Below are 26,923 nucleotides of genomic sequence, written 5' to 3'. Positions count from 1 at the left end.
AAATTTGACTATACAGAAACATGCTTAAAAACAAACTGAGTATTTTGATAGCTCAAGATTGCCCAAACCTTACAAACTCAGGACCAAGAAGCAAGAGGTGTCTTTTCAGCTTTGCTGGTTTGGGCAACAAAACCCTGAGCTTCTCTTTGGTCTTCAAAAGCAAATTACATTTGGGCCAGGAGTTCTGCAACTGCTGCCCTCCTATGGACACTCACCTTTCAATTAACAGCTAATTAGACTTAGAAGTTTTCATTTTTAGATAAAGACCACTGCCAGGGAATTACTCCAGCGTGGCACAATTGCAGTAAAAATACAAATGATAAGCACTTGCATCTACATTTGTATTAAGTGGCAGTTTTGGAGAAGGCCTAGGGACTGGATGATCCTTGCTACATTTCCCAAGCCTTACAAGAGGAGATCTCATTAATTAAGCCTAGGATCCATCCCCAGCAATTACTGGGATCCTCAGTAGTAAGTATTTCAAACATCACTTTCTATATGCATTAAAACTTGCCCCAAAATAAGTAAATTGATAAATTATATAAAAAACCCCAAAAGAGCAATCAGTATGTACTGATTCCATGAGCTTATATTTAGAGCAAAATGGGCTTCAGACATTGCCATAAGGGTCACTGCTGGGCTGAAGGACTGTTCACAAAATATGCTATTATCCCTGAAAAGAAATGAATTTTGAATTCAATTGTATGTGTCAGCTGGGCATGAATAAATTACAAATATCTTGACCCTACTGAGAAGCTGCTGAACTCTTTATTTTCATATGAAATCTACAAATATTTTACAACCCTTCTCCTCAGTGATCTGAACACATGCCTTTAAAAAGAGTCATTAACAGCACATCACTGGCTACACAAGAATAAGGGCATGCAAAGAGAGCAGTTTATTATCACAGGAAACAATATTTCCTAGAAACCCCTTTCTATTGTCCAGGGCAATGGCATAGCTTACCAACAGGCAGACAAAATACTCAAATCAAAATACTTATGCCTGAGTTCACACACACACACAGACAAAAAGGAGATACATTAATTACACCAGTTGGCAGTAGCATTATTATTTATTTATATATATTAAAAAAAAAAAAGTCACAACTTTCTCTTAATGTAAAGCAAACTGAAATCTGTGCCTGAACACTTTGTTTAAACACGCCAAATAAGCACAGTGAAAGTCAACCTCAGACTGGGGACATCTGTAAACTAAGGTTTATATTGCCACTTGAAAAGCTGAGTTAGAAGACATAAAAGTATCAGTCAACAAGAATCATATTGTCAATGAACAAGAGGTTGTGAACAAAACCCCAATCTTCATTATGTCTCCTCCATGTTGGTTACAAGGAACATGAACTAAAAATTTCATCTAAGGAACTGCAGAAGTTGAGCTAGAGGGATGAGAAAACCATGAATTTCTTTTACAGACTATTCAATAAAACAGAAGTGAGGAACATTGACCAGACAAGTGCACAACTGGACTACTCTGATAAAAAATGATTTTGGCAATTCAGTTACCTGAGAAAAACGGATATTGCAGAAATCTTTTTATCTTCTCAAATTACATCAAAATGACCCAGTACACTTTGAAATATGTGATCCCAGTGAGTAGCCAGAGATCTAGGAATACGCATTTCTGTATTAAAATTGTTAAAAATGAGCAGGAAGATACCTGAAACAATTAAAGGCACTTTTACCTGGCACGTGTTTTGATATATGCTACAGAAAACTGTGTCAGGTGTGACTTTATACTGAATTGTGTAGTGGTCCAAGCAGTATTAACACACTGTTACATACACACACTTGACCAAATAGTCAATGAGCAACGCCAGCATAGTTAACACAGGAAGAAATCCACATTTTTACTTAATGTAAACAGTAAAGTTTCTAATAAAGGCATTTTAATTTTAAATATATGTTTAGCATCATTGCATGCAATACTTGTCTAAAAGTTTCATGTCACATCTCAGTATCACTAGGCCAGAAACAGTCATGGTAAGGTATTTGGAGAGAAATTCTCCAGTCGTTGAGTCTAGTGCTGCACACAAAATTACAAACACCCTCAGTAAACTGCACAGATGCAACAGATGTTTGTATATAAAAGGCAACCTCATTCCCACAAGGAATCTGACCCTCGTGTTGTCACAGGCACAGAAACTGAGGAGGGCATGCTAACTACAGCACTTAAAATGAGACCTGATTTCAAGAGATACCTTTCAGGGGCAGGAAGACAACTGATTTTTAAATTCTGCCAGAAGTCAAGAACTGTCCCTAACATCATAACATGGTTGCTAAATTCAGACTGATACACCAGGAAAAAATATTAAAACATATAGGCTTTTCTCATGGATTCAATATTTGCATTTCAGAGACACCAGATGCTGTAAAAAGTTTTCTTTACCCTGTATTTTAAACCTTAGTAACAGGTGAAGTTAAAAGCACTGGTAAACAGCTAAATGACTACATCATTATTTCTTTACTGAATTCTTACTCTCATTTGAACCAAAAGTGCAAGGTATTAGTAAAATGTGAATGTCACAGGCACCTGAACAGAACCAAATAAAATAAAAATAAAATAGTCTTTGGTGTAAGCTCACATGGTGCAATCCAAGCATAAAAATATCAGTAAAAAATCAGAGAAAACCCATAACTTATCTTCTGAAGGAGATGAGCCCAAGCTCAAGTGATCATACTGATATACAGGCACAGAACTCTTCCAGGAAGCGTACATGGTCTTTCACTACACTCACATAGCCACTGGCATGCTAAATCTGATGGACTCTCAAGCTGCAAGTGATGCAAAGGACGGTGGCCCCACCTTTGGTCAGATATTAGCAGATCAGCTGGACGTGTGCAACCTGAAGCTGCCTTGAGATAGTGATGCAGTCTGCTTCTTCTAGGAGTCATCAACCAACACTCAGACAAATAATGGCTTGTGAGAGGAAGAAATACTGGACAGAACACTCTCCCTACCAGCAGTGGCCAGTTTTAAGCTGGTGGCTAGGAATTAACTTTCCTGATGCCCTTATAGTACAAAGCAGAAGCCCACCTTTGGCACCTGTTTCACAACCAGTCCTGGAGAGTCCCGACTGGTATTGAGTTTGCTAGGTGTTCACTTTAAAACTGAAAGCTATCAACAGCTGAAGTTAAAAAAAAAAAAAAAGGACAAAAAAACAACTGAAAACACACACATGAAACAAAACAACATAAAAACATATTTAAAAATAACATTTGTCTTCAGTATGTTTTTCTCCTAGGCCACTGTCCTTATACCTGTGTTTCCACAGGAAACTGCTATACCTGGCATAAAATTACTCCACTAAACCACCCATTTCCTTATTTTCCAGCAAGGGCACACTTGTATCTCCTTTACCCTTTTTATTTGCATCTCCACTGTCCTCTGACTGCCCTGATTTCTGATGAGCAAATGTGTAAGTGTCTTGGTCTGTGTCCGTCAGGGGCGGACGTTCCTCCTCGATGTTAGAAGAGTGTTTACTGTCTTTTCTGAAGGAGAATGGAGGTGGAGAAGGTGGCAAGCTAGGTGGCAAGAAGGGTCCATCGAAAGGCCGGTACACATCGACTTCTGGAGCAACTGAGCCATTGGACTCCTTCAGCAAGTGTCCATAGACCACAGCATCATCAATAACTGCATAGACATGAGACTCATTGTTTTGCCTCCCTTTTCTGAAAAAGCCTTTTTTTCCAGGCATCTGGGTATTCACATTAGCATTGTACACTCCCACCATGGGATTCTGGGTTTTCTTCTTCCTGTTACAGAGATGAAATTGTTAACAGGTCAAGAACAATACATCTGGTGTGCTGGAACTCAATAACAACAGCTTCTGTTCACTCATCCCAACCAGAGTGTCAGGAAGCCTACGTAGATTAAAGGCTTTACTTGCAATTTTGGGAGAAATTACTCTTGAGAATGGACATTCTTTTTTAACAGAGCAGAAAACAACTTCACACTCTTGGGTTACCCAGTGCTGCTCTGCCGACCCTGAAGTTTGCAAGATTAACTCCAATGGTCTCCCAGGCACTGGGGAGCACTGGGCTGTGCACTGTACCGAGTCCCACAATATCCACTGGCATTCATAAGACCCAGAGACCATTAGGTCCTCACAAAAACAAGGCTGTGTTACTAAAGACAAGATAATGGGTCAAAATGAAAATCAAATGAATTTTTCTTAAATATGCTTTCCTGAGTGACTGTCCCTAAAATGGGAAGAACAAAGGCTGAAGACTTTTAAGTCTGTATTTGTAAAGTCTTTCCTGTGCGGCAGGAAAATGTGCTCCTAAGTGCACGAGTCACCATATTGCATAAATTCATTCCAGCTCTACAGCTTCAGGACCCAACCACCTTGACAGCACTGAGCATACATGTATCAGAAAGCCCAGGCTATCAATGACTTCAGACTCTGCTCGTATGAGTAATGCCATGCATGTAAGCTTTGCACAACCCACTTCCCTCCCCAAGGGCTCATCTCACAGAAAATTGCTCCCACTTGATGTGCAAACTGCAGAAGCTGCTGGAGGCTGTGCAGATGAAAGAAAGCTCTCTTAGTCTGCGTGAGTTCACTTTGTTTGAACAAAGACTCGAGCAGAGTCATGCATACAACAGCCACATTCATTGGGATTGCATGTTGCAGGAACTGCTGAGGAGGTCCAACCAACACCTGACTAACAGTACACCCAAAAGCCTGCACTTAAGGCCAAGGTAAGCAGTGGTCTGCAGGTTGAAGTAATGTAACTCCAGGAATGCTGCTCTGCTCTTGAAGTTACTCAGTTTAGAGTAAAGAAGCATTCCCAGGATCACACTACTTCCACCATGCCTTCCTCATGCCTTAGACCATGGTTCAAAGGGTATCAACACATGAAACAGAAGGCCAAGCAGCTCTCCCAAAATGCCTTCTTGAACTGCAAAGTTACAAGCTGAATTATGAACTTACTTTTTCTTAACACAGTACACAGTCAGTCCAATGGCTGTGAGAACTCCAGCCCCGGCCACCACAGCAAGTATGATTCCAAGGTCTGCAAACAGACAAGGAACAAAGACACTGAGCAAAAGAAGGAACACTCAGCTTTCTCCTAAAATCTGTCTGGGTTTGAACCCCTTCAAAAGCTTCTAAGCAGAACAGCTGCTGGCAGAGCAGCAGTTCCTAAGCCATGCTTGCCACAGGCCATTTCCAAGAGACTGGAGGCCAAGAAATAACAAACTCCTGCTACTGGCAGTGGAACGCAACCAAAAAACCCAACCAATCCACCCACCTCCAAGAGTTTTTGATACAGCTCATGCGCTGCTAAACTTACCCACAGCATCTCACACATCTCTGACTGAACAGGCAAGGAAGAGATAAAAGCGTAGAAAGAAACAGAGAAGGACTCAAAAGAAGAAACAGCAGCATTTCCACAGCTTCCCCTCAAAACCATACTTTCCTCTGAAATACACAGGTTGTGTTGACCTGGGGTTTTCTAGGAGTCATAAAATTGATTAGGAAAGTCCACGCATGAGCAAAGAAAATTGCTGCATGCTTTAAAAGAAGTATAGATTTTTTTAAAAAAAGAAAGAGAATATTAAAAAATTAGAAATTGCAAATGTGAAGCAAATTTACATAAGCAAAGCCTACCCTAAAAATGCCCCCTCATCTGTTTTTTAAAAACTGTTTATGTTTCAGGGAATGAAAGAGAACAAGAATGCAGAATTTGCTGCTAGCAGTCAGGGCCCAATCTCCATTAAATGGTCAGACCTGTCCTAGGGACGATTTCTTGCTCATGTGAACACTGAGACTAATTCAACTGCTAACATGAAGTGACGACTACTTTGATGAATAAGTTTGAATAATCAAGTCCCAAGTTGTTCACCAGGTCTGTGACCCTGGAAGGGAAAAACATCACTTGATCTTATTATATATTCTGTCTGCTACCTCCAATTAAAAAACCTAAATTATTTTTTTTTTAAAATGAAATCTAGTCTTACTACCCCTGATCCTTGCAATTTCTTGCGTCAATGAAAGAAAACCCCGAACCACACTTCCCACACCCCAAAAAACCACACCACATTAAAACCCCTCCTTCCTCCCCAGCTCCTAGAAATACCCAGCTGAAACTCTCAGAAGTTTTTGAGGGACAGACTTTGCCAAAGGCAGGAATCTCACAAACTACCTACATCCAAGGAGGACCATCATCCATTACTGTTACCCCAAGGGAAAGCAAGGAAACAAGCAGAAAACAAACCACCACAACCTTACAGGACTCACCTATCTGCTTGTCAGCCAAAGTCACCCAGAACTGCAAGACCAGCTGTGTCTTATCCACAGGTTTACAGTTGGAGACGTTCACCCAGAAGTTGTGGTGCATAATTCGGGGCTGGGGCAGGAGCTCGTCCTCGCGGCGCACGATCTCCTCTGCTCCCAGAGCCTCTTCCTTTATGTTGACAAAGGCACGGCCCGTCTCACAGGCAATGCCCATGCGGTCCTTGGAGAAGCCCAGGCGGGCAGTTTGCTTGTTGGGCACAATGATGAACCAGGATATGGAAACATAAGGAGGTAAACCATGAAGCCAGTTGGGAGTCTCCAAGTAAACTTTAGATTTTGGATTTGGACTCACGGTGAATGTGCACTCATCTGTAGCAAAGGGAAAGAAGAAAAAAAAATTTAAGTTTTGAAAATTACTGTCCTTTCCCACATCAGCATTATCACAATGAACACAGACATACCTGCAGGATTTACCACAATCAACTATCCACTACCTGGAATACAAAGCTCCTTCTCTCTTCCCAAAATAAGCCACGTCACTGGTTCAGATAAAGGCTGATTCTAGAGTCTAGTCCTAGAGCCATTTCTAAAGGATTGAACTCTTCATTTCTGTTTATCCATATGGGCTTTAATAAGCCTATTGAGAGATCTATCACTGTCCAACAAAGCAGTATAAAATCTACTACCTTACCTTTAATATGCGGCACAAAAGACATTTTCAGATCCTGAGGGACAGATTCATTGATGGATCCTTTACCAAATGTTTTTAAAGATATGGTAATATTATTCCTCATCTGAATCTTTTCAATAGATCCACCAGGACAGAATACACCAACATTCAGCTCCGTCTCTGGAGTGGCACTAACGATGCTGTAACTGTAGCTTGTGTTGCACCTCTGCCCTTGGACGTGCTGCTGAAGTTTCAAGGACGGAGATGTAATTTCTACATTGATCAGATCAGTAGCCAAGAGCTTCCAAATGAACATATGCAGTCGGATTGGCAATCGGGTAATAACCTTGGGCACTGAAAGGGAATAGATCTTCCTCTGACACCAACGAATATCCATACAGCCTGCAAAAGCAAAAACAAAGTCCCAGGAGTTGGGTATTTCTTGCAGAGGAAATACCTGGGCACACACAGACTACTATCTGCATTTGCATTACAGACCCAGATAAGCATCTGCCTAAGAAAATATCCTTTCTTAGTAACCTTTATCCAAATGTGTATTGTTTATATTTCAAGAGCTTTCCTTAACAGGTGCAGGACACCAAAGAAACAAATAGAAACATACTCAAAGGCCCTCACTCAAGATAGACCTGCTGACAGGGACACTGCTGCAGACTAGTCAAGGTATGGATACTTTAAATAATCTAAATAATCCCACAATTTGCAATGACTTAGGTGACTTCTATCTCTTCCCTTCTAGGAATAGCTACGTGGTTTCTATTCTTAAAGGCAGAATGATGTACTGAATAGATCACCTCCAGATCCACTGCACCCATCTCCCAGCTGGCCAACACCTGGTTTCCAACCTCAACCCATTTAAAGCCAAAACAAGGGAGCAGGTTTGGCTGACCCCTAGGGAAAAACATGCAAAAGCATTCCCTAAGAAATAGGGAATATAATAGGAAAAGTAGCATTAAGCTACTTTTGTTGTACCTATGCCTTTTTCAGCCGTGATCCTCAGCCGGGACAAGTCCTTGCACAGAAAGGAGATCCTATAGACAGCACCAGAGGTTAAAGTCACGACACGGTCACAGGTGCGAGGATCCTTGCAGATCAGGCATATGGGTTCAGACATGAGGGGGCTCTGGCTGGGCCATCCTTCCAAGTGTATTTTCACAGTCATGTTCTTCTCCTTGCTCAGGTCGACCAAGTGGGTGACATCTGCAATGTAAAACACCCCAGAGCATTTATAGGCAAGAAGCACAATGTGAAGCAGAACTTCCTTCACCTCTTCTCACCCCATTATATGAGCACTTGGAACATCTGGAAGGAGAAAATGGGAAGAGAAAAAAAATGCAAGCATAGTTTATAAAGACTGACTGTCATGTGCAAAGATATATTTTGGATCTATGCATCATCCTGGTGCTGTTAATAAGGTGCCTCTCTGACGCCAAAGAAAGCCAGCTGGCCTGGTGGAAGTGTCCCTACCCATGGCAGGACATCCATTTGGAACTGGATGATCTTTAAGGTTCTTTCCAAACCATTCAATGACTCTACCAAGGACAGGAGGGGAAAATAGTGTACCTGTATACACACATACACACACATACTCTATTACTACTCTTCATTTTCTGGTTTTAGCTTTCGCTATGGATCTCAAAGTCATACAAAAAAGGTGAATAAAATAGCTTTCTCCTGTGTGGGAAATCAGGCAGACAAAAAGGCAAGTGGTCAAATGGAGTTATCCAAGTCATTGGCATAACCAAGCACGTAACCTAGGACTCCCAGAACAAGGTCATCATTTTTCAGAATGTTTATTCCTGCAGCAGCTAAACAAAGGAAAAGTTAAATTATTGTGACTGGAAAGAGCTATATTTTCTACTTACTTAATGACAAGCACCACAGACAGCTGTGGAATACCCAAATGTTTGGGAAGCTTTGAGAATATGCAGATACCAATGCATTTTTAATAAGAGCAGAGTTGCAGATGGCAACCTGAGGGCTGGATTTGAATCTTTGATAGAACTTATATAACTACAAAATCAATCATGAAATCCTATAAAATCCCTAGAGAAACCACTGTTGTCTCTTAAATCCAAGTGGTTTATTACTTGCATTTCATTCATGGAATGACAACCTGTTTTTAATTTTTTATGTGATTATTGTCTACTGGCCATAAATATATTAAAATTGTTTTTGCTTTCCAAAGAAGAAGGGAGATAAAGCTGATTAACTGAATACAATGTTTTCATTCTGTCTAGCTTCCAAGATGCAACACACAATAAATGTAAGCAAACGTGATTTTATTAACAACAATTCTGTGAGGATTTTCTGTTCAAAAATGGAGCCAGGTTAGACAGACAAAGAACAAAGAATTGTAACTGTGAGATGCGACAGATCCTTTCTGGACATGTGACTTCAGGGCACAAACCATTCAAACCTTATTCTCTCTGAAATTACTTAGAAAGCCTTTAAGTAGCTCCTGACACAGTGGCAGTCAAATGTGGACTTTCCTCTGCCTGCAGTGAGTGCACCTTGATTGTTAACTTCCACCTTGAACAGAGGTCACAGCTGCAAAGTCAGAGGCTAAATCACTAACTCCATGGCTCATTACCTAGACAGGCCCTTTACTTCTGTTTTTAGAGAAATGCTCTGGTATTACAAGTCATTGTGCTAAACAATCTGAATTTGGGGCTAGAAAACAACAAAAAAATTATTTCCTCAATATAGAGAAAGAGATGTAAAGACCATCAAAATATGTGGGGGATATTATTAGTGGAATATCTTACTGACAACATTTGTGTTTAATGTGACTTCTTCACACTTGTTGATGTTCAACCTCCTTTAGGAAGCAAAATAAAAATCCAAAGGGAAAAAAGGAAGGGAAGATGCATATTGATGCCATTAGCAACACAGAGACAATTTTACATCTCTCATTTTACCAGTTAATGCCACAGATCTTGCTACCTACTGTGACAGTGGGTTTCACCTTGTTAAGCACAACTGCTCATGTAGGGAACAAAAAACTGGGTTCGCGATTTAAGAATAATCTTTAAAACGTAGAGTTCATGTCCGAAAGCAAAACTGTTAAAGGCATTTTTCAATTATATGATTCAGGTGCTGTAAAGGGAAAGGAGTCTCCATTTATAAAGTACAGTGTAAAAAATACAGCAGCACTAAATACTCCATTGCAAATTGCAAATTTCAGCATTGCTGCTCGCCTTGCTGTACTGGTGGCCAGTGGTACCCCGGGCAGTAAAACATGCCTCAGCATTGCTTGGCAACCTTCTTAAACTCTTAGAGGGACCAAAGTTCAAGGAAAATAACAAAAAAAGTGTATTTCTCTTCCTTGCAGTGCTCAGTCCAGACATGTATATGCAAAAGCAACAAAAGGGGCAGGCAGGTACTTACTCTCATCAACCTGTGGGTGCTGAATAACGACTTGGAAGAGCAGGCGAAGAACGCCCGGGTTTTGGGCATCCTGATCACAGCCCTGCAGGGACATGTTGAAACTGCCAGCAACATTGGCAGGCTGGCTGTCGCTCAGCTTGAACACCTCCGGGTTGCTGGGGGAGCCGGGGATGTAGTACTCCACCCTCTCCTCCTTCCTTTCACAGTTGGACAGGCTGTAGTTGTGGAAGAACACGCTTGCTCTCAGGTTGGGAGGAATCACAAACTGCCACGTCATGAGCTCGTCTTCTGGAAAGCCCAGCGGGTAGTTAGGGGACATCAGGGTGATTGAAGACTCCCCCTTCAAAATGGATTCAATGATGCATAACCCTGAAACAGGGAAGGAACCACAATGTATAAAACAAGTTCCAGTTACTGAATACACTTCTAGTGCCCCAGAAGCAGAGGCTTTATTTTGACAGTGAGATCACCCACTCCAACTACAGGTTAGGCTATTACAAAATTCTCAGACTAAAACATATACTTGAGTTGATTCTTAAGTCTTCAATTACAGAAAAGATAAGGAATGTATTAATACTGCATTTTCAGTTTAGCAGTTTCAAGCACATGGACAGACAACCCTTTATTATTGGCAAAGGCAAGATCCTAATTCCTGCTTCTACATTTGGCTTTGCAAGAGCAAACACGCAACCTGATAACTGCTTCTGCTTCACTGGGTTTTGGGAAAGAAAAAATGCAAGCTTTTATAGCAGCATGTAGCTCTCTTCACAAAAGCCTCCTAAACTTAACAAAAGCACACCAGCAAAGAGCCTCAAATAGGTATAATAAAGCACAAATGTGAGCTCTGTAGGCTGTGTAAGACACTTTATCCTTGGATGACTCTTGGCAGTGTGAAGCTGGTACACAGAGATTATGGTCCCACTCTAGGACTCCAGTGATGATGTGCAGCTGTGAGGAGTGCCAGGAATTACAAACCACTCATGCTCTAGACGCTCGAACCTGGACCAGGTTTCTTTTATAACTGATAGCAACAACACTAGAATTCAAGTACAGAGCAAGATTTGTCATGAGATCACAAAGTAACCCACTGATTGCTGTATAATATTCCAGGAATTTCAGGAAGAAATTGTTATCACACAACAGTTTGTGTTACTGTGCAGGTTGAAACAGATAAATGTATTTATGCAGCCTCCTGAGCGTTCCAGGCATTGTTTCACCTTTTCCCACACTCCGCTCCTGAAGAAAGGCATTGGTTTGAGGCTCCAGAAGTTAAAGAAACTTTTTTTAAAAATAAACAAGCCAAGCTACACACTGCAACCAGCAAAATACTCTCTGGCTCATTCTAATTATGCTACCTAGTCTCACCTAGCGGAATGCATAAAAACAAGAAAACAAGTATGTTTAAGCTATAGGAAGTTTAAAGAGATTTGGAATTATTAATGTACACCAGAACCAGCAACAGAACAGTTTCCGTAACTAACAGTCGACCAAACTAGGATACTTTGACTCCAGAAGACCACCATCTAACCAAACGAAAAATCACACAAAATTAGTTTCCAGAAAAGATGAAGTGGAAGGGAGTTAGGGATAGCAGCACCAAAACTGGAAGGTTAGCCGTGAAGAAAGGTTGAAACAGATTCTGCTGCAATCTGCAGGAGCCAGTTGCACTACTCTGTACTCACGTTTTATGGAAGCCCTGTTGGCTATGTTGAAGCCTGAGGTGATGACAGGCGAGTGCCACGGGAGGTGCAGGGACATGACAACTCCTCCCAGCAGCTTGATACGAGACACGGAGCCATTCCTGCAGAAGGTGCCAATGTTGACCGTGGCCTTATCAATACTGCTGTTGATGTTGTAGCTAATGGAGTCTGGGCACATCTCTCCTGGTTCAATCTGCCTTAGCCATGGGGTAGAAAATTTTAGTTCAAGTCCAGATTTTGTACTTGCCTGCACGTCCCAGATGTAAGTCCTGTTAAGGCGAGGTAACCCCAGTGGGTAAAGATGAACATCTCCGTAGGGGCATGGGTGTGACACACAGTCTAAATGCAGAGAGAGAAGAGCTGTGATACACTCTGGAAAGCATTCCTTTAAATGGGGAGTTTGATACCTCCCCTTCCTTGCTATTACCACCTTTTTTAGGTTGCATTGCACTAAAAGACACTCCTGTAACCTGGTCACAGGTTGTCTCCAAACTGGACTCCCAGCCCATAGAATAGACAGGATAAACCTGCTTTAGTCAGGCTGACTAACAGAAGGGATTCATTGTCCCTAGTATTCCACCTTGTTTGCTGAAGAATTTAGAAGGTATTTAGTGAATAGGGAAGTGTCTGAATGGACAAAAGGGAGAAATGCAGTGTCAAGAGAGCTGGAAATCACAGATCTAGAGAATCCATTTTATCCCATGTCACCCAGAGAGTTCCTGGCAGATCATTCATCTTTAAATTTTTTACTGCTTGACACGAACTGTATTTTTGTTCCGTTGGTGCCCAGATGAACAACAACTGCCACTGCAGGATTCTGGGGGGAACTCAGAACACTTTTATTTGAAAAATCCAAACAACTGATTGACACTCAAAATAAGTATACTTTAATCCATGTCTAGGCTTCAACTTAAAAGAAGAAATATCACAAGTGTGCCTTGCAAATATATGAGATACAGTAAGTGTTACTCTCTGCATGAATAATATGAATAAAATTCCAAAAGATGAAGAGAATTATCCTTGAACATCACCCCAAAAATAATGAAGATGTACTAAAGACTGAATACCCAATGAAGTTTGGGATCTAGTTGAGAAGTAGCACGTGTTCATGCCATTAAAGAGTACACACAACAGGGATAACATTCAAAGCCGAAGAAGCTTTAGTTACACTTCTGAATTTACAGTTTCTTGACTTGAATAACATTCATTAAAGATAAAGAAACATGTGCAGGTCTTCAGTGTTTCTGCTGTCCTTATAGACATAACCAAGCTGTTCATCAAATATATAATATATTATTATAAGTGTTCAGAGGCTTTTGACAGGAACAAAAAGATTCTTTGATGGATTTATGAACTGTGGGTAAAGGAAAGGCAGCAAGGAATTGATGCAGCAAACTGCCTTCTAGCTGTTTCCAACACAGCCAATTTAACATTAATTCTGCCAGCTGCAACACAGACTTCAGCCTGCATAGCAGCAGCAGTCATTCAAGGTTATTTATCAGTGCTCAAAGATTTCTTCTTACCTAAGATTATGGCAGATACCTTAATACAGCAGCAGAAAAAAACAAAACACATGGTTTTACTGGAGGAAAACTACCACTGCAGAAAAATTAAAAATTTGTATCTTACCAATATTTTTCTTAATTTCCATGATGAAATACTTCTCTGGAGTACTACAGGTAAAGGTAAAAGTCACATTATCCCCAGGTTTTATCTTGAGTTCAGACATGATGACATATTTCACGCGGATTCGACAGCTTGGTGAAAGACTGTGTCCCAGTTTAATCGTAACTGTGGTATTGTCCTCTTTATGAAGAGACATTGTAAATGAAGCTAAGAAAAAAAAAAATACATAAAACAGAGGTGTTTTGTTATTAGCACATATGAATAACACCAGGCTCTCCACACAGCCCCACAGTGTCCAAAGGTATATTAGCATCCACATTCTCAGGAGCCTCTGGTGTTGTACCAATAAAAAATGCCTCCCCCCTTCCAGCACAAACAACATAAAAATATGCTTGCTACATGTGCCCAGGAGAGGTATACAAGGAATTTGTGCAGAATCAGTTCTGCTCCAGTTTACCCTCACCAGTGTCATTTATTTCACATTTAAAAAGTAGTTCAGCTATTCCTGTCAAATTTTTGTTCCCCTGATTTTTGTTTTCAATTTGTTATCACACAGCCTGCTTCATTTCTGCAGGCACCCATCAAGTCACGACTCAATTCAGGAAGTTTATTCAGCAGCCAAACAAAAAAACTAGCTTCAACTTTAACCACAGACAATGGTAACAGATGACTTTCTGGGTATAACTCTACAATTACTGCAGGCCAGACGAGGTATTCCAGCAATACCAGAAGCACGTACCAACAGATATTTTTAGGTGCAGTCACGGCCCTCTCCCACCCTCTCCACCCTTCACAACTCATTCCCTGAAGGTGCTCTGTTTGCACAGGATGCCTGTGCAGTTCCCCCCACCAGCACAGAAGGCATCTGTGGCCTGAAACATACTGCATGTGCTTGGATACCTCCTCTCCATCTCTGACACAACCATCACTGATTCACAGCTTTTGGGAAACACTTCACAGATTTCAACCTATCTTCAAGTACTGCCAGATGCAGGAGCAGCTCTCACAGGAAATACTGGAGGCACTGAATAAACTGCCTGTTGAATAATCTTTTATTTTATGAGTAGCAGTTTATCAAAAAAATGACTCAAACCTGATTGTCTTCTAAAAATATACACACGATATAAGGCACCAGAGAGTACTGACTAGACATTCAAGATGACTATTATTAAACTTCAGTTGCATGCTTAGCAAATAATGAGGCCAGCCCTAGCTGAAATAAGTTGAGTTTGCAGTGAAGTCAACCATACCCCAGCCCCAGGTGAAAATTTGAGGACAGGACAGACAGTAAGTTTTCTGCTACTTGTTTTCATTATTCTCCATTTCTTATTTAAGTGTATGGAAGATAGAATCACAGGGTGGGTCTATAGCACTTGTGCTTTTAGTGTATAAGAGAAAATAATCATGCATATAAAAAATAGTAAGATAATAAGAGATCTAGAAATAAAGGTACCCCAAGTTCTGTTCAAAAACATCTCTGCCTGGAGTGGGACATCACACAGGGCTGCATGACAAAGCTGTGCCCATATGCCAGGTTGGGAATCCTCATGTTCGTTAACCTCAATGAAAAAAGATTTACAAGCTGGCAAACCCAGCAGAGCAGCACCCTGAGGGAGTCCCTGAAGCCATTCCAATTACCAGGCAGCAGCCAGGAAGGTGTAGGAGAACATCTGGCTCACACACACCTGCATAATGCCCCAGGCTCTGTCCAACTGCTCAGCATCCCTCGAGCTCCAGTTTGGTCCACACCAGCTGCTGCTGGTGCAGGGGTGATAAGGATGCTGGTCAGAGGCCAGACATGCAGGGGTTCACCTGGTGGGGTTGTGGGAACCAGGGCTGAACACACCTTGGGAACCCTTGATTGGCAGCACCCTCTAATGGCATATGAGGACACCAGAGACCCTCAACAAACATACCCACCCAGCTCAAAACTTCAGTCATCACAGCTGCTGAAAGCAGCTTATTGCATTAGTGACTCCATTTCACACAAAATCCATCTGTTCTATTGAAAAGACGTTTAAAAACCTCCTAATTTTTAAAGGAATCCCATGGTTTTGCAGGGCCTGACTTTCACTGCAATGCTTTGCAAGAGCCCTGGGAACTGAGCAGTCAGTGTGGTCGGTCCCTGCCACTGGAAACATTGCGGCTCCAGGTTTGCCAATGCCAGGCATCAAAAATCCCACTGCTAAGGGGAGTAGGGCAGAATAGAGTACTCAAAGACACACCCCATCATTGTGTTTATCTGAGTTTTGCGGCTCTTGAGCCTTTCTGCAGCCTTTCTAGCTTTTCTACACAATCTTGGAGTCAAAAGACTTAACAAGTACTTGAAACTGCCTTACTTATTTGCTTCCAGGATCAAAGGTTTTAAATGAAAATCTCAACCATCACAAGGCTTGCCAAACTGCAGCACATATTTTTAACATATTTTTAACACAAGTTTACCAACCCTCGAATACCATCAGTGAGTACCTGGTCACTGAGTAACTTTTCTACAGCTTTTAAGCGACAGGACAGCTCTCTGACCTGAGAATTCTCCTACCTCTTCCAATGGCTCGCACACCTTACATCTGTGTTTCTGCCTTAGAAATGCTTTTGCAGAGGTTTTCAATATGGATTTTCCTGAGGAAGTAAAAAAGATGATGGTGTAGCCTGGGAACTGCCTGTACAACGACCTTCCAAGCACCCTCCAAGGGGACAATCGCAGGGGCAATGTCCATGGGGTGGGGAAAAGAAGAGAACAAAGCCAAGCAAGCAGTCAGTGCTGCTCTTCCTCATTCTCCAGGAGGAAGCAGTCTCCAGAAGAGAAAATGAAACAACTATTTCCAACCTAGCCCCGAGTTCTATTTCCCATACCTCTGGATTGTTTTTGGGTTCTCTTGTTTTTATTTACAACACTTAGTGCACAAAATACCTTTGACCATGTTGGTCATAATTTTTCTGATGTATAAGTCATCCAGATATGAAGTGTTAATAGCATAAATCAAATAATTAATAACTACAGACAAAAGACATTTCTTTCTTGCATATGGTAATTGTAGTACTTATAAGTTTATAAGTATTACTGAAAAGTCTGTTTCTAACTCTCTGGTCAAACAGTTCCTGTCCCCATCCCTGGGACAGCACAGCCATATGGCCAACCTGGCAGGACAGACACCAGGACCACCAACAGCCAGCTCTCCTACACCACATGCTGGCACAAGGCTCTAATTTTCAGTCATAAGGATTAAGTTTAAGCATAGCCTTAAGCACATGACTAGTTTTAAATCAAACAAATACACACGCTGAGTAAAAACCGAAAACCAGAAATTTTCCACATTTTGAAATGTGCAAAGCATTCCTACAAGGGTCAAAACAAAGTATCTCCTGCCCCAGTCCTTGAAAGACCCAAATTCTACTGCCTGGGCTTTTTTTCCCCTCTTTCCCCCTCCTCTTGATGACTTCATGACCATATAATCATTCATTTGTCAGCTAAATATTGTTTTTCAGCATAGACTTATTCCATTCCTCAGCTTTCCTAAACAGGACCTGCCCAAAATCACAGAAATGTTTTCAATGATCAATGTATCATCACAGCAGTAAGCAAGAAGGATGCAGACACCAAATTAGGCCAGAAAAGTTGCCTGCTAGAAGCCCACACGAGAACATGCACTTTCAGTGCATAAACAGCTTGCACAGATGAAAACCCACAGATAATAATTTTGGCCAAGAAATCAGAGCGTGGTGCTGTAATGCCAACAGCAGCCAGCTGCTAGGGATGTTCTAAGCTGCATTAGACTATCAAATCTAATGGGAAAAGCAGAATAAAAGAATCAGGTGGGAAGTATATGCAGTGATCCCAAAGTCACTAAAAATAAATGAACAAATGGCTAAAAATCCCCAAACTACAGCCACACATGAGCAGTACAATAGACTACTTAAAGACCACCTTTATTGGAGAGTTTTCATAAACACAAGTGAGTCTCCTCGTGACTCACACTAATCTGTCTTTGTCTGTGACTCCCATTGCATGCCTCTTTATTAGGATTACCAGTAACTGGACACGTTTCTTGAAAAGAAGCAATTTCCATGCCTTATTGCTGCTGCATAGGGATGACACACAGGATATCCAAATCAACATGAGGAAGCATTGCCAGGCTGGATCTCATCTCTGTCTATACAACAATGAAATCTTTCAGGTAGAAAATGTTAGAGGTAAAGCCTCCAGTGCTGAGCTGGTTCATAGCTGATGCAGACAGCTGATCTCACCCTATTCTTTTTTCCTGTGAGCAATTACAGTTTTGCAGCCTCCCTTGGATATCTCATCAACTGCCCTAATCTCAACCTACACCCTCCCTTCCACAACTGGATTTTTCTACTGCTCTCCATTTCAGAACATGCCTTCATGAGAGCTGTCCCATCACAGCAGCCCTCTAGCACTAGAGTAATGTCCCTCTCTGCACAAACACAGCTTTTTCTTAACAGTATGATATTTCCAAACTTCTATGTTAGTGCTCAGAACTCTCCCACTGGGGTTAGAAGTCAACTGCATAGTATAAAACAAGTTCAATCATTCCAGAATGTTGAGCCTGAATTTATTTTCTGTATTTGCATCTGACAATCTCATAGTAATTTTAACATGTGTATATATATATATATAAATGTCAATAGGACATTTTTCTTGTATAAGAGGGAGAGCAGTGTAGAAGGCAGCTGGCGAATAGTCAGGGCAGTAGCACTCACACGGAGCATGTGTACATAAACACAAGCAAAGGACTTGGCAGAACAGCAATTTTTATGGCTATGTAAAGTGCCTTGCTACACAAAGCAGGAGCTAGAACAGAGTCCAACTAGTTTTGGCTTGACAGCTGCATTTTATTGCAGTAATTTACCCATAAGGATCTATGGATTGTTCCACACGACTTGACTGGATGGATTAAAGCAATCAAAAAAGCCCCAGACACACCAAGAAAACAAAACATCCAAGGAAATCCCAGATGTTCATTTATCCCAGCACTATGTACAAAAGCTGTTGGTTTGCTCATTCCGGTCAAATCACGGGCTTGTTCCATGACAGCCTTTTTTACCGAAACCCAGTTGGATGGGGCTGACTCAGGCACCATTCATGAGCTGGAGGAGCTGGGCTGCTGCGCAAGACGAGCAGCAGCAACTTGCTTTATTATGAAATATCCCTACCTAAACCCCTGTTCTGCCCCAGGGGGATCTGAACCCACACAACCAACACGCCTCTCCAGAGAGCAGGCTCATTCCCTGCAGTGTACAGTGCCACCAGCTTGGGACAAGGATAGCACAGGGATGCTGCTTGCCTCTACAGCTTGGGAGGCTTTCCTGAAGGCTCACTGCCTCTTCTGACCCCTTGCAGGGATGCTGACCTGCAGGAACACTCAGAGCCCACTGAGGTTATTCCTCTATGCATAATCTCCTGCAAAATTTGTCACAAGAGGGTGGGATGCCTGGGGTATAACACAGCAACTCAGTGTGGTAGTGCATCACCTCCAACACAATTCCCTCCATAGTTCACTCAAATTGGCCAAAACACATCAAGGAATATTTGAAAGGGTAAACATCTCCCTGCTTTGCCAACTCAGTTGTTTTGCACCTGTCTTACTAACATCTTTGACAACCTGAGTCCAGGTCTCCAGTTCAACTGCAGCACCCAATTGCCCAAGTATCATCCACCCCTCCAGTCTCACCTGTAATGTAATCAGGGTGACTGCATTCACAGTCTTCAAGCCCTTAGCTAAGTTAGTCAGGGACCCATACACTGTTTGGACTCCTCTCACCTCCTGAACAGTGCTGTGAGCAGCCAAAGAGAGATCACAAGTACTATCACAACGTAGAGCCAACCCTTCCTAATTTAATTGTAAACTACCCTCTACATTACATTATTATCTCCCCTATTTGGACCTGTCTTCCACCACCACACTTGTCTGAGATGCGAGGTCCACATTTTGTGAAAGGATTACTTTCAGGGAATCACCCAGAAAATTACAGTGATAAAATCGGCAAAGCTTGTAAACTCTTAAGAGACAGATGCTGACAACTGCTATTATGCCATGGTTACCACACCTCAGGAGGGGGCACCTGGGGGAGAATACCCATTCCTCAGCCATCACAGAACAGCACCCTGATCTTCACTGATTGTTTGAACTGATAGCCAGGATGGGGATGCAAAGCAGGTGAGATATCATGAATTTTCCTCCTCATCAGGGAGGAAGGGTAGACACTTCTGGAATAGTGATGTTACAAGCCATTTCAGCACAGCTCACCAGAGATCTGTCATCACCCCAGACCAATAAGGTTGCTCACTCAAAAGATGTTAATTTGTAATGCCTAGCATGAATAAAGTACCTCCAGATTGAAAATAACTGATAAAAACCCCCAACAACTATACATTTCTGTACTTATATTGCTTTCTCTAGAACCCTTTTGGAAGACAACTAAAACACTCACATAACTCATGCAGATTTTTTAAAAGCAGCTTTTTTCACTGCAAGTGGGAAAGAGACACTGTTGACTCTCAGCTGCCTTTTCCTAATTATTATTTTACAGATATGAAGTGCTGTTCCTTCTGTAGAGGTGAGATGTCAGCAAACACTGTCTATGAGCTGACCACCAGCATACAATCTATAAAATGTTTAACACGTGGGTTTGCACAGCTTGAGGAGAAAATGTCACACTGGCTCGAGGAACGTTGACACCACACAGGTCCCTGCAGGAGCCTCCCTTGATCAAAGGGATGTTTGCTTGCATAGTTTTTATCCCTACCTTGATATAAGCCAGCAAGAGGACAACATCTCAGAGCATGTCTGAGCAGCTCTTCAGTCTTGGCTCTGGTTCACAAAGGTGTAAAAGCACATTTCGCAATCAGGGATCCCTCCCATGCCAAACATCCTGCCATCAGCTCTTAGTTTCTCACTTCTGAGGAGCTTCAGATAATCTCTTTCCACTCCTCAAAGCTTGCTCTCTCTGTCTCACAGCCAGGTACTCAAAAAATCCAGGGCCAAGTCCAAAATGCCAGCATTATCCTACCTTCCAAAATAAGAGTTTGATCTGACATCACTTAACCACACTCTATCCCCCAAGAAATCCAAAGGCACAGCTCAAAGCAGGCTGCCCCATGGCACCCTAGTGGATGTTTGTTAAAAGGTGTCCAATAGAACAGGCAGAGACCTCCTGTACAGGAGACAGATTTAAAAAAAAAAATAAAAAAAAATCACTTTTTCCACAGCAATGGCAGCTCAGGCACTCATAAGCAGACCAGATCTTACTAACATACTTGAAATGCATTTCTACTGGACACTATGGCACAATTCTTCAGCTGAAGGTCTTCCTGAAAGTCTTCCAGGATGTTCCATTAATACTATCCACATCAGGCAGGCTCAGCTGCAGGTAGCAAACCCTCACCTCAGCAGCCAATACAGAAACTCAAGATGTTGCTCTGACACAAAAGCCAGCAGCCAATAATTTATAAGTGCAGCCCAGCCCACGTCCTTTCCTTCACATCCTGGTGGCACAAGCAGATGTGACGCAAGAAGCAACTGTATGGTAACATCGGCAAGAGATTCGAGAAGTTTACAAATCAAGGGATGGTGACCCAGCTCTATTGGCTGAATCCTACTAAGAAAAGCACCAAAAATCAGCAACTGCTCTTCAGGAACTGGTTAATGGATTGGTTCCAACAAGCCAACCCCTGCTGCAGTGGGTGTGTTGCCCTTTCCAGAGCCGAGGTTTGATGGAGACACCTGAGCAGCACCAGTGAGTTGGATGCTGTCCCAGAAACTGCTGAAAGTGCTTTGTTAAAGTGGTATTTTTAGTCTTTCCCCAGTTGGGCAACGGTTTATAAATTACAGAAATTATTAAAGGTGCAGATTTTAAAAAATATTTTAACAGAAGCTTACAAGAGCAGTCCAAAAAAGAGTTCATGTAGATCAAAACTGGCATCCAAAGCTATTTTCCCCATATCCTCTAGCTAATACATGCCTTGCTGCAGCTGAGTCTTTCTAGGAGCTTTTGCAAGGACACCAAGACCAGAAAATATCCAAAGGGAGAGCTTTAGGGAGCACCCAGAAGAGAGTAGGAGTACTTTACTGCTGTAAGAGAACTACTGGTCAGCGCAGCTCAGAAGCACATTCCACTCATGGCAGTGGTGAGCAGCACCCAGCTTCCCCCACAGCCCCAGGAATAATCAGCACCACCGCTGATCCCACCCCAGCCACAACAAGGAGGGGTACAACTCCACACACATTCATTGCTCTCCTGCCCAGGACCTGAAGAAGGTTGTGGTTTGCCATCAGAAATTACAAAAAGCAAATGAGACTGGGGCCAAATGAGAATACAGAGAAACTGGTGAAGAAAGGAGCTATTCAGCCACCACCTACACTAATCTGCAAACACGCCATGCCCCTGTCACCCATAGCTTTAGTCAACACAGGTAAAACCAAAAGTATCTTGACTTTGCTCTCAGCACAGGATGGTTCCTCACGCTGTTTCCAATTTGAAACATTTCTGGAATGCACTAAGTGCAAAGTTATTCAGCCTCTGCCTAAGACTGAGGATTTGGCAGCTATGGATCACAAAGCTTTGCATTTAACATATGCCGGTATAAATATCAATTAGGCTGGGTGATAAGGGCTACATTAATAAACTGAACCCAAGCAACATTTATTTGTGAAAACACTGCTGCTGCTATTACATATTTCAAGAAGTCATATTATTTTTCAGTACTTTTTCTCCTACTTTTTTTTTTCTATTCCAACCTTATTTGTAGATAAGATAATTCATATAAGCAATTAACAAGCCTGAGCACAACTGACCCAAATGATACCTGATATCATGCTGGGGAAAGGTTCTTCCCTTATTTCATTGAGCAAGCCCTGATTTCTCTCTAGAAACTCTCATTGCAGTATAGAAGGACAACACACAGAATTGTAATAAAAATGAGAGGAGGTCTACCTCTTAGTTAACAAATTACTTCATGTCACAGGCCCATGGTGGTACTCTGGATATGAGATTCATCAGCCTTCAATCCTCTCACCTTGTTTTTCCCTTGACTAGTCCTTTGCGTTGAATCAGTGCCAAGAAATAATAATTTTCAGCATGCTTTCCCCTAATTATTTTTTGGCTGACGAGCCACCACATCAAATGACAACCCCAGGCATGAAAAAGATGCCAGCCACCTAAGGAGCCTGGCCCAGGAGCTGGCTCACCACATCCCTTTTCTTCTCTCCTGGGCCACTTTGTAGCCAAGTGGCTGCTATGTGTTGCTGCTTCCAGTTTTGTGTATGAGTAAGCCCAGGACCAAGAGTACAGCTCTTGGAGAAACTTCATTCACACAGCTCCAGAGACAACAACCTTACTGAGGATCTCTAGCAGGGAGGCACTCAAATTGGTGGTTATTTGTGCTGCTATGGACAATAAATTCAGCTCAGTCTATCAGTCCTCAAATCTTTTCACATACTCACATCCCATCAGACTTACAGACTAATGAAAAACACGCACAGGCAAGGCTCACCTCTTAAAAATAAACATCTCAAAGTCCTGGAATTGTGAAAAGAAAAAAAAAAGAAATAAAAAAATAATAAAAAAAAAAGTAAAAGGGTATTATCTGGTGGAGAATTTAAAGTAGTAGTACCAGAACTGAGACACAGTTGAGACACAAATAAAAAATTTACTATAAACACATTAGTTGCTAGAGAGTAAAAAGTTAGCACTCTAGACTGATAATGGCATGAGGCAAACAAAAAAACCCAAAAAACTTGCAACACATGTACATTGGTTGTAGTCTTAAATGGAAAGGTCTCAATTGAATGAACAAATTCATTCAGAATGGATGATTCAGAATGGAAATAATCCAGTTTCCACTGACTTTCAGAGGAGAACTAACAGGGGTATTATTTATATTGTGTCAGAGCAGAAGAATGACCCTGCTAACAGCTTGGGGGTTTTTATTTTATTAAATGAAGCAGCTTTACATGTTAGGACTGACGTGTGAGTCAAATCAGTCAGTTGCCAAGAAAAAGATAACTGGAGGGTAAAACAAGAATCAACATGGCACTATCTCTAAATTCACATATAATAACAATGACATTTTAAAGACAAAGCCCAGAATACATATGCAGATTTTATCACAATCATAAGGATACTCTAAATCTGAAACATTTATGTTTCATAGACAGCATAGATGTCTGATTAACTTTATTATTAGTGCCTCAAAGAAACTCATTTTTAGTTGGAAAACATATTTTCAAAGGTCAGATAGGCAATATTCACACTCCCATGTTCATGGAGAGCCAGCAGAACAAATTGTTCTTTCTGTAGTTTTCCAGCTATAAGTTAGAACCAATCTTTCACGTGATAAGTAACTTTAGGCATAAAGCTGTATCTCAAGAAAATGCTCAAGTTCCTCTGAGGACAACGTGACCAGGCACGCTTGACCTACACCTTCCTAGAGGAACACTGCTGGGAAATGGTGGAGCAGGGGGGTGAGAGGACAAAGAACTTCAGAAAGGATGACAAGAGACAGCTTTAGAGACAGGCACACCAAAATTTGTAGCTGTCCCAGCAGAGCATCGCCACTCCCCACAAAGAGCCACGTGTGCCTCATACATACCCCATGTGCACACCCAGCCTAAACCCGGCCTTGCTGAAAGGGAGAAAGCTGCAACCAAGGAAAGGGAGGCAACCAAAACACAGCAACAGCAGAGCCAGTACCAACGTCAGCACCAGTGCAACAGGAACTCCTTGAAAATTACAAACTACATAGGTGTGCAGAGGAAAATCTTAACCTGAGCTGTCTTGGGCTTTCGGGACAAACCTTTGCTCAGGGAAACGTTCCAGAAGATTTAGTTGTGCAATAACAGCAGCTCCCACTGGAAAGAAGGGCACATGAGATCTCACGTGCCAACACACCTGGGAAGGCACCATTCTCCTTAGCCTCATGTCCCGCTCACCATCACAACCTTCAGTCTGCCAACCCATGCTGCCAGGGTAGCCGAGACCCAGTCACCTCTTTTTTTGTGGGACTGGGGGGTCTCAAAGAGGAGGAAGGCACTGTGTTAGAGAGTTTGAGAGGATGACAGAGGATGACTCCTGGCACACAGGAGTGGTGGTGCTTGTGCAGGAGACAGACCAGCGGGCAGAAGCCTGCAGCTGGAAAGCAAGGGACTGAAGGAGGTAGGAAGAGGGGCCACCATCAGTGGCAACAAACCACTGGGTCTGTCAGTGGTGTTTCGTGCGATTTCACTGTTACTAACTTTGCTCTGAAGAGCAACTTCAGGATTTGATAAAGGGCAAGGCCAGAGGTTGGGGAGCTCTTTCTCCCACATTCCTCTAGATTAAGGTAACATCCCTGGACAGTCTACCTCCTCTGCTTCTAGTACTGATCCCTCTAGAGTTTTAAATATTTGTTTCCTTTGAAAACAAAACACAATTATTAAACAGCATTGTATCCTTTCTTTTAACTTTGAAGAGGCTTAGAGAGGCAAATTGCTGTTATTCACTTAACTCAGAGGCAATACATTAAATGCAAATGTTTTATTTAAAAGACTACACAGCTTGAAATTTGAACCTCAGGGCTGCCCAATTTTAAAGGAAACGTTTTGTGTGTATTGTTTATGATAACAATGTCCTGAACTCCACTTCAGCAAAACCAGTGCGGTTAAAGGTAATAGAAATATTAAAAAGGCATCAATTTCATCAGACTCTTTAGGTAATTTACAGTCACTTCAAATAATTCACCAGTTATTTTGTACATAAGGACTTCAAGAGCCTTTAAAAGGACTACTGATAGCAGTTAAAGAGACTGTTTAGACTTGAGGATGGGCATTTTTTTGCAATCAACCAGCTTTGGAAATTGAGGAAAACACCACACACTGTCCCTGTGTTCATAACTGGAATTCTTTTAGGGTTGCATATAGGGTTAGATACATGGGATTTCAACAAGCATCCAGGAATTTCAAGAGATTCAGAGCTGGTAGTGAGCATTAGACCATCTGACTCAGCTGGCCATATAAGCCATTCCATTTCCCTGTATCTACGGTTCACCCATTGCTCTATATAAATAATATTCTCTGCTGAAAAACTCGGGCAACAGCACGGTCCCACACAGAATACAATCCAAGGAGCTCTTTACAGAGAATTCAGCTGCTCCTCTGGCGTCCGGGAAAAAGAACTTTGGGAAGTTACTGGCATAATCAATACTCCAGCATGTGAGGATGTAAAGATCAAACCATTTTTCCTGTTAGTATTTTCAAAGAGAAAGAAAAGGATGCGTTCTGACTAGAAGCGCCGAAACGTCCCACCGCACAACCATTACAATTCTATCCCACCACCCCCGCCCCTTTTAAATAAGTAATAGTTATTAAATCAGCAGCAGCACACGGGGATAAAGCAGAGTCACTGGCGGTGCCGCCAGCTCAAGCGAGTGCGGGCTCAGCCGCGCCCCGGGCGGCTCCCGCCGGCGCGGGCAGCCCTGAGGGGCGGCGGGCAGGGCATGGGCAGCTGGGGCCCGCCTGGGGCTGATGGGGGATCGAGCCGGGGGTAGGGGCAGCCGAACCGAGGGTGGGGGGAGCCGCCCCGTCCCTATCCCTGTCCCTGTCCTTGTCCCTGTCCCTACCTTCCTTCGGGAGCAGCTGCGCCGAGGCAGCCAGGAGCGCGGCCAGGAGCGCGGCCAGCGCCCGGCCCCCCGCCATCTCCCCGCATGGGCCCGGCGCCGAGGCGGGCGCGGGTCCCCTCCGCCGCCGCCGCCGCTTCCTGCTCCACCTCGCACCTGGAGGGCCGGGCCGGGCCGGGCAGGTGAAACCCCTCCTCTTCCTCCCGCCCGCCGGGGCCGGCTCGTCCCCGCCCGGGCGCTGCCTCCGGCCCGGCCTCGGCTTGGCGGGGTGGAGCCGGCTTGGCGGGGTGCCGGAGGTGCGGGTCCTTGTCGGAGAGGTGTTATTCCTTCCCTAAACGCTTTTTCCTGCCCATTTCCGACATCATTTACACTTTCCCAAAGGGGTATGAGTTGGTCACCAAGCTCCCCTCTCCCCCTCAGAGGTGTTACTGGGTAAAGGGCCCCTTGCCTGCCAAAGCATCTCTGAGCTTCAGCGCTTAAAGGGAGCTTAAAGTTGGGGACAGACTTTTTTACCCAGACAAGGGGTAATGATTTTAAACTGCTAGGACAGATTCAGACTAGATATTAGGAAGAAATTTTTTGTGATGACAGTGGTGATACACTGATAGAGGTTGCCCAGGGAAGTGGTGGATACCCCGTCCCTGGGAACA

General features: G+C 42.7%; 1 protein-coding gene across 1 annotated transcript; it reads right to left on the bottom strand.

Annotated features, from left to right (window-relative positions):
* Nucleotides 1-1,088: 1,088 nt before the first annotated feature.
* CDCP1 (CUB domain containing protein 1) lies at nucleotides 1,089-26,389 on the bottom strand. Its single transcript, XM_088066128.1, has 9 exons — nucleotides 26,277-26,389; nucleotides 13,667-13,870; nucleotides 12,020-12,376; nucleotides 10,338-10,706; nucleotides 7,920-8,147; nucleotides 6,951-7,331; nucleotides 6,263-6,628; nucleotides 4,955-5,036; nucleotides 1,089-3,773 (listed from the first exon to the last, which is right to left on the bottom strand). The coding sequence occupies exons 1-9, from the start codon at nucleotides 26,350-26,352 to the stop codon at nucleotides 3,317-3,319; spliced, it is 2,520 nt and encodes an 839-aa protein (XP_087922254.1). The 5' UTR covers nucleotides 26,353-26,389; the 3' UTR covers nucleotides 1,089-3,316.
* Between the last annotated feature and the right edge of the window lie 534 nt (nucleotides 26,390-26,923).

Source organism: Pseudopodoces humilis, chromosome 1 (assembly GCF_049639895.1).
Source record: "Pseudopodoces humilis isolate 2021_Gansu_Grassland_sample_001 chromosome 1, ASM4963989v1, whole genome shotgun sequence".
Taxonomy (NCBI): Eukaryota; Metazoa; Chordata; class Aves; order Passeriformes; family Paridae; genus Pseudopodoces; species Pseudopodoces humilis.
This window is presented reverse-complemented; position numbering and strand designations above follow the sequence as displayed.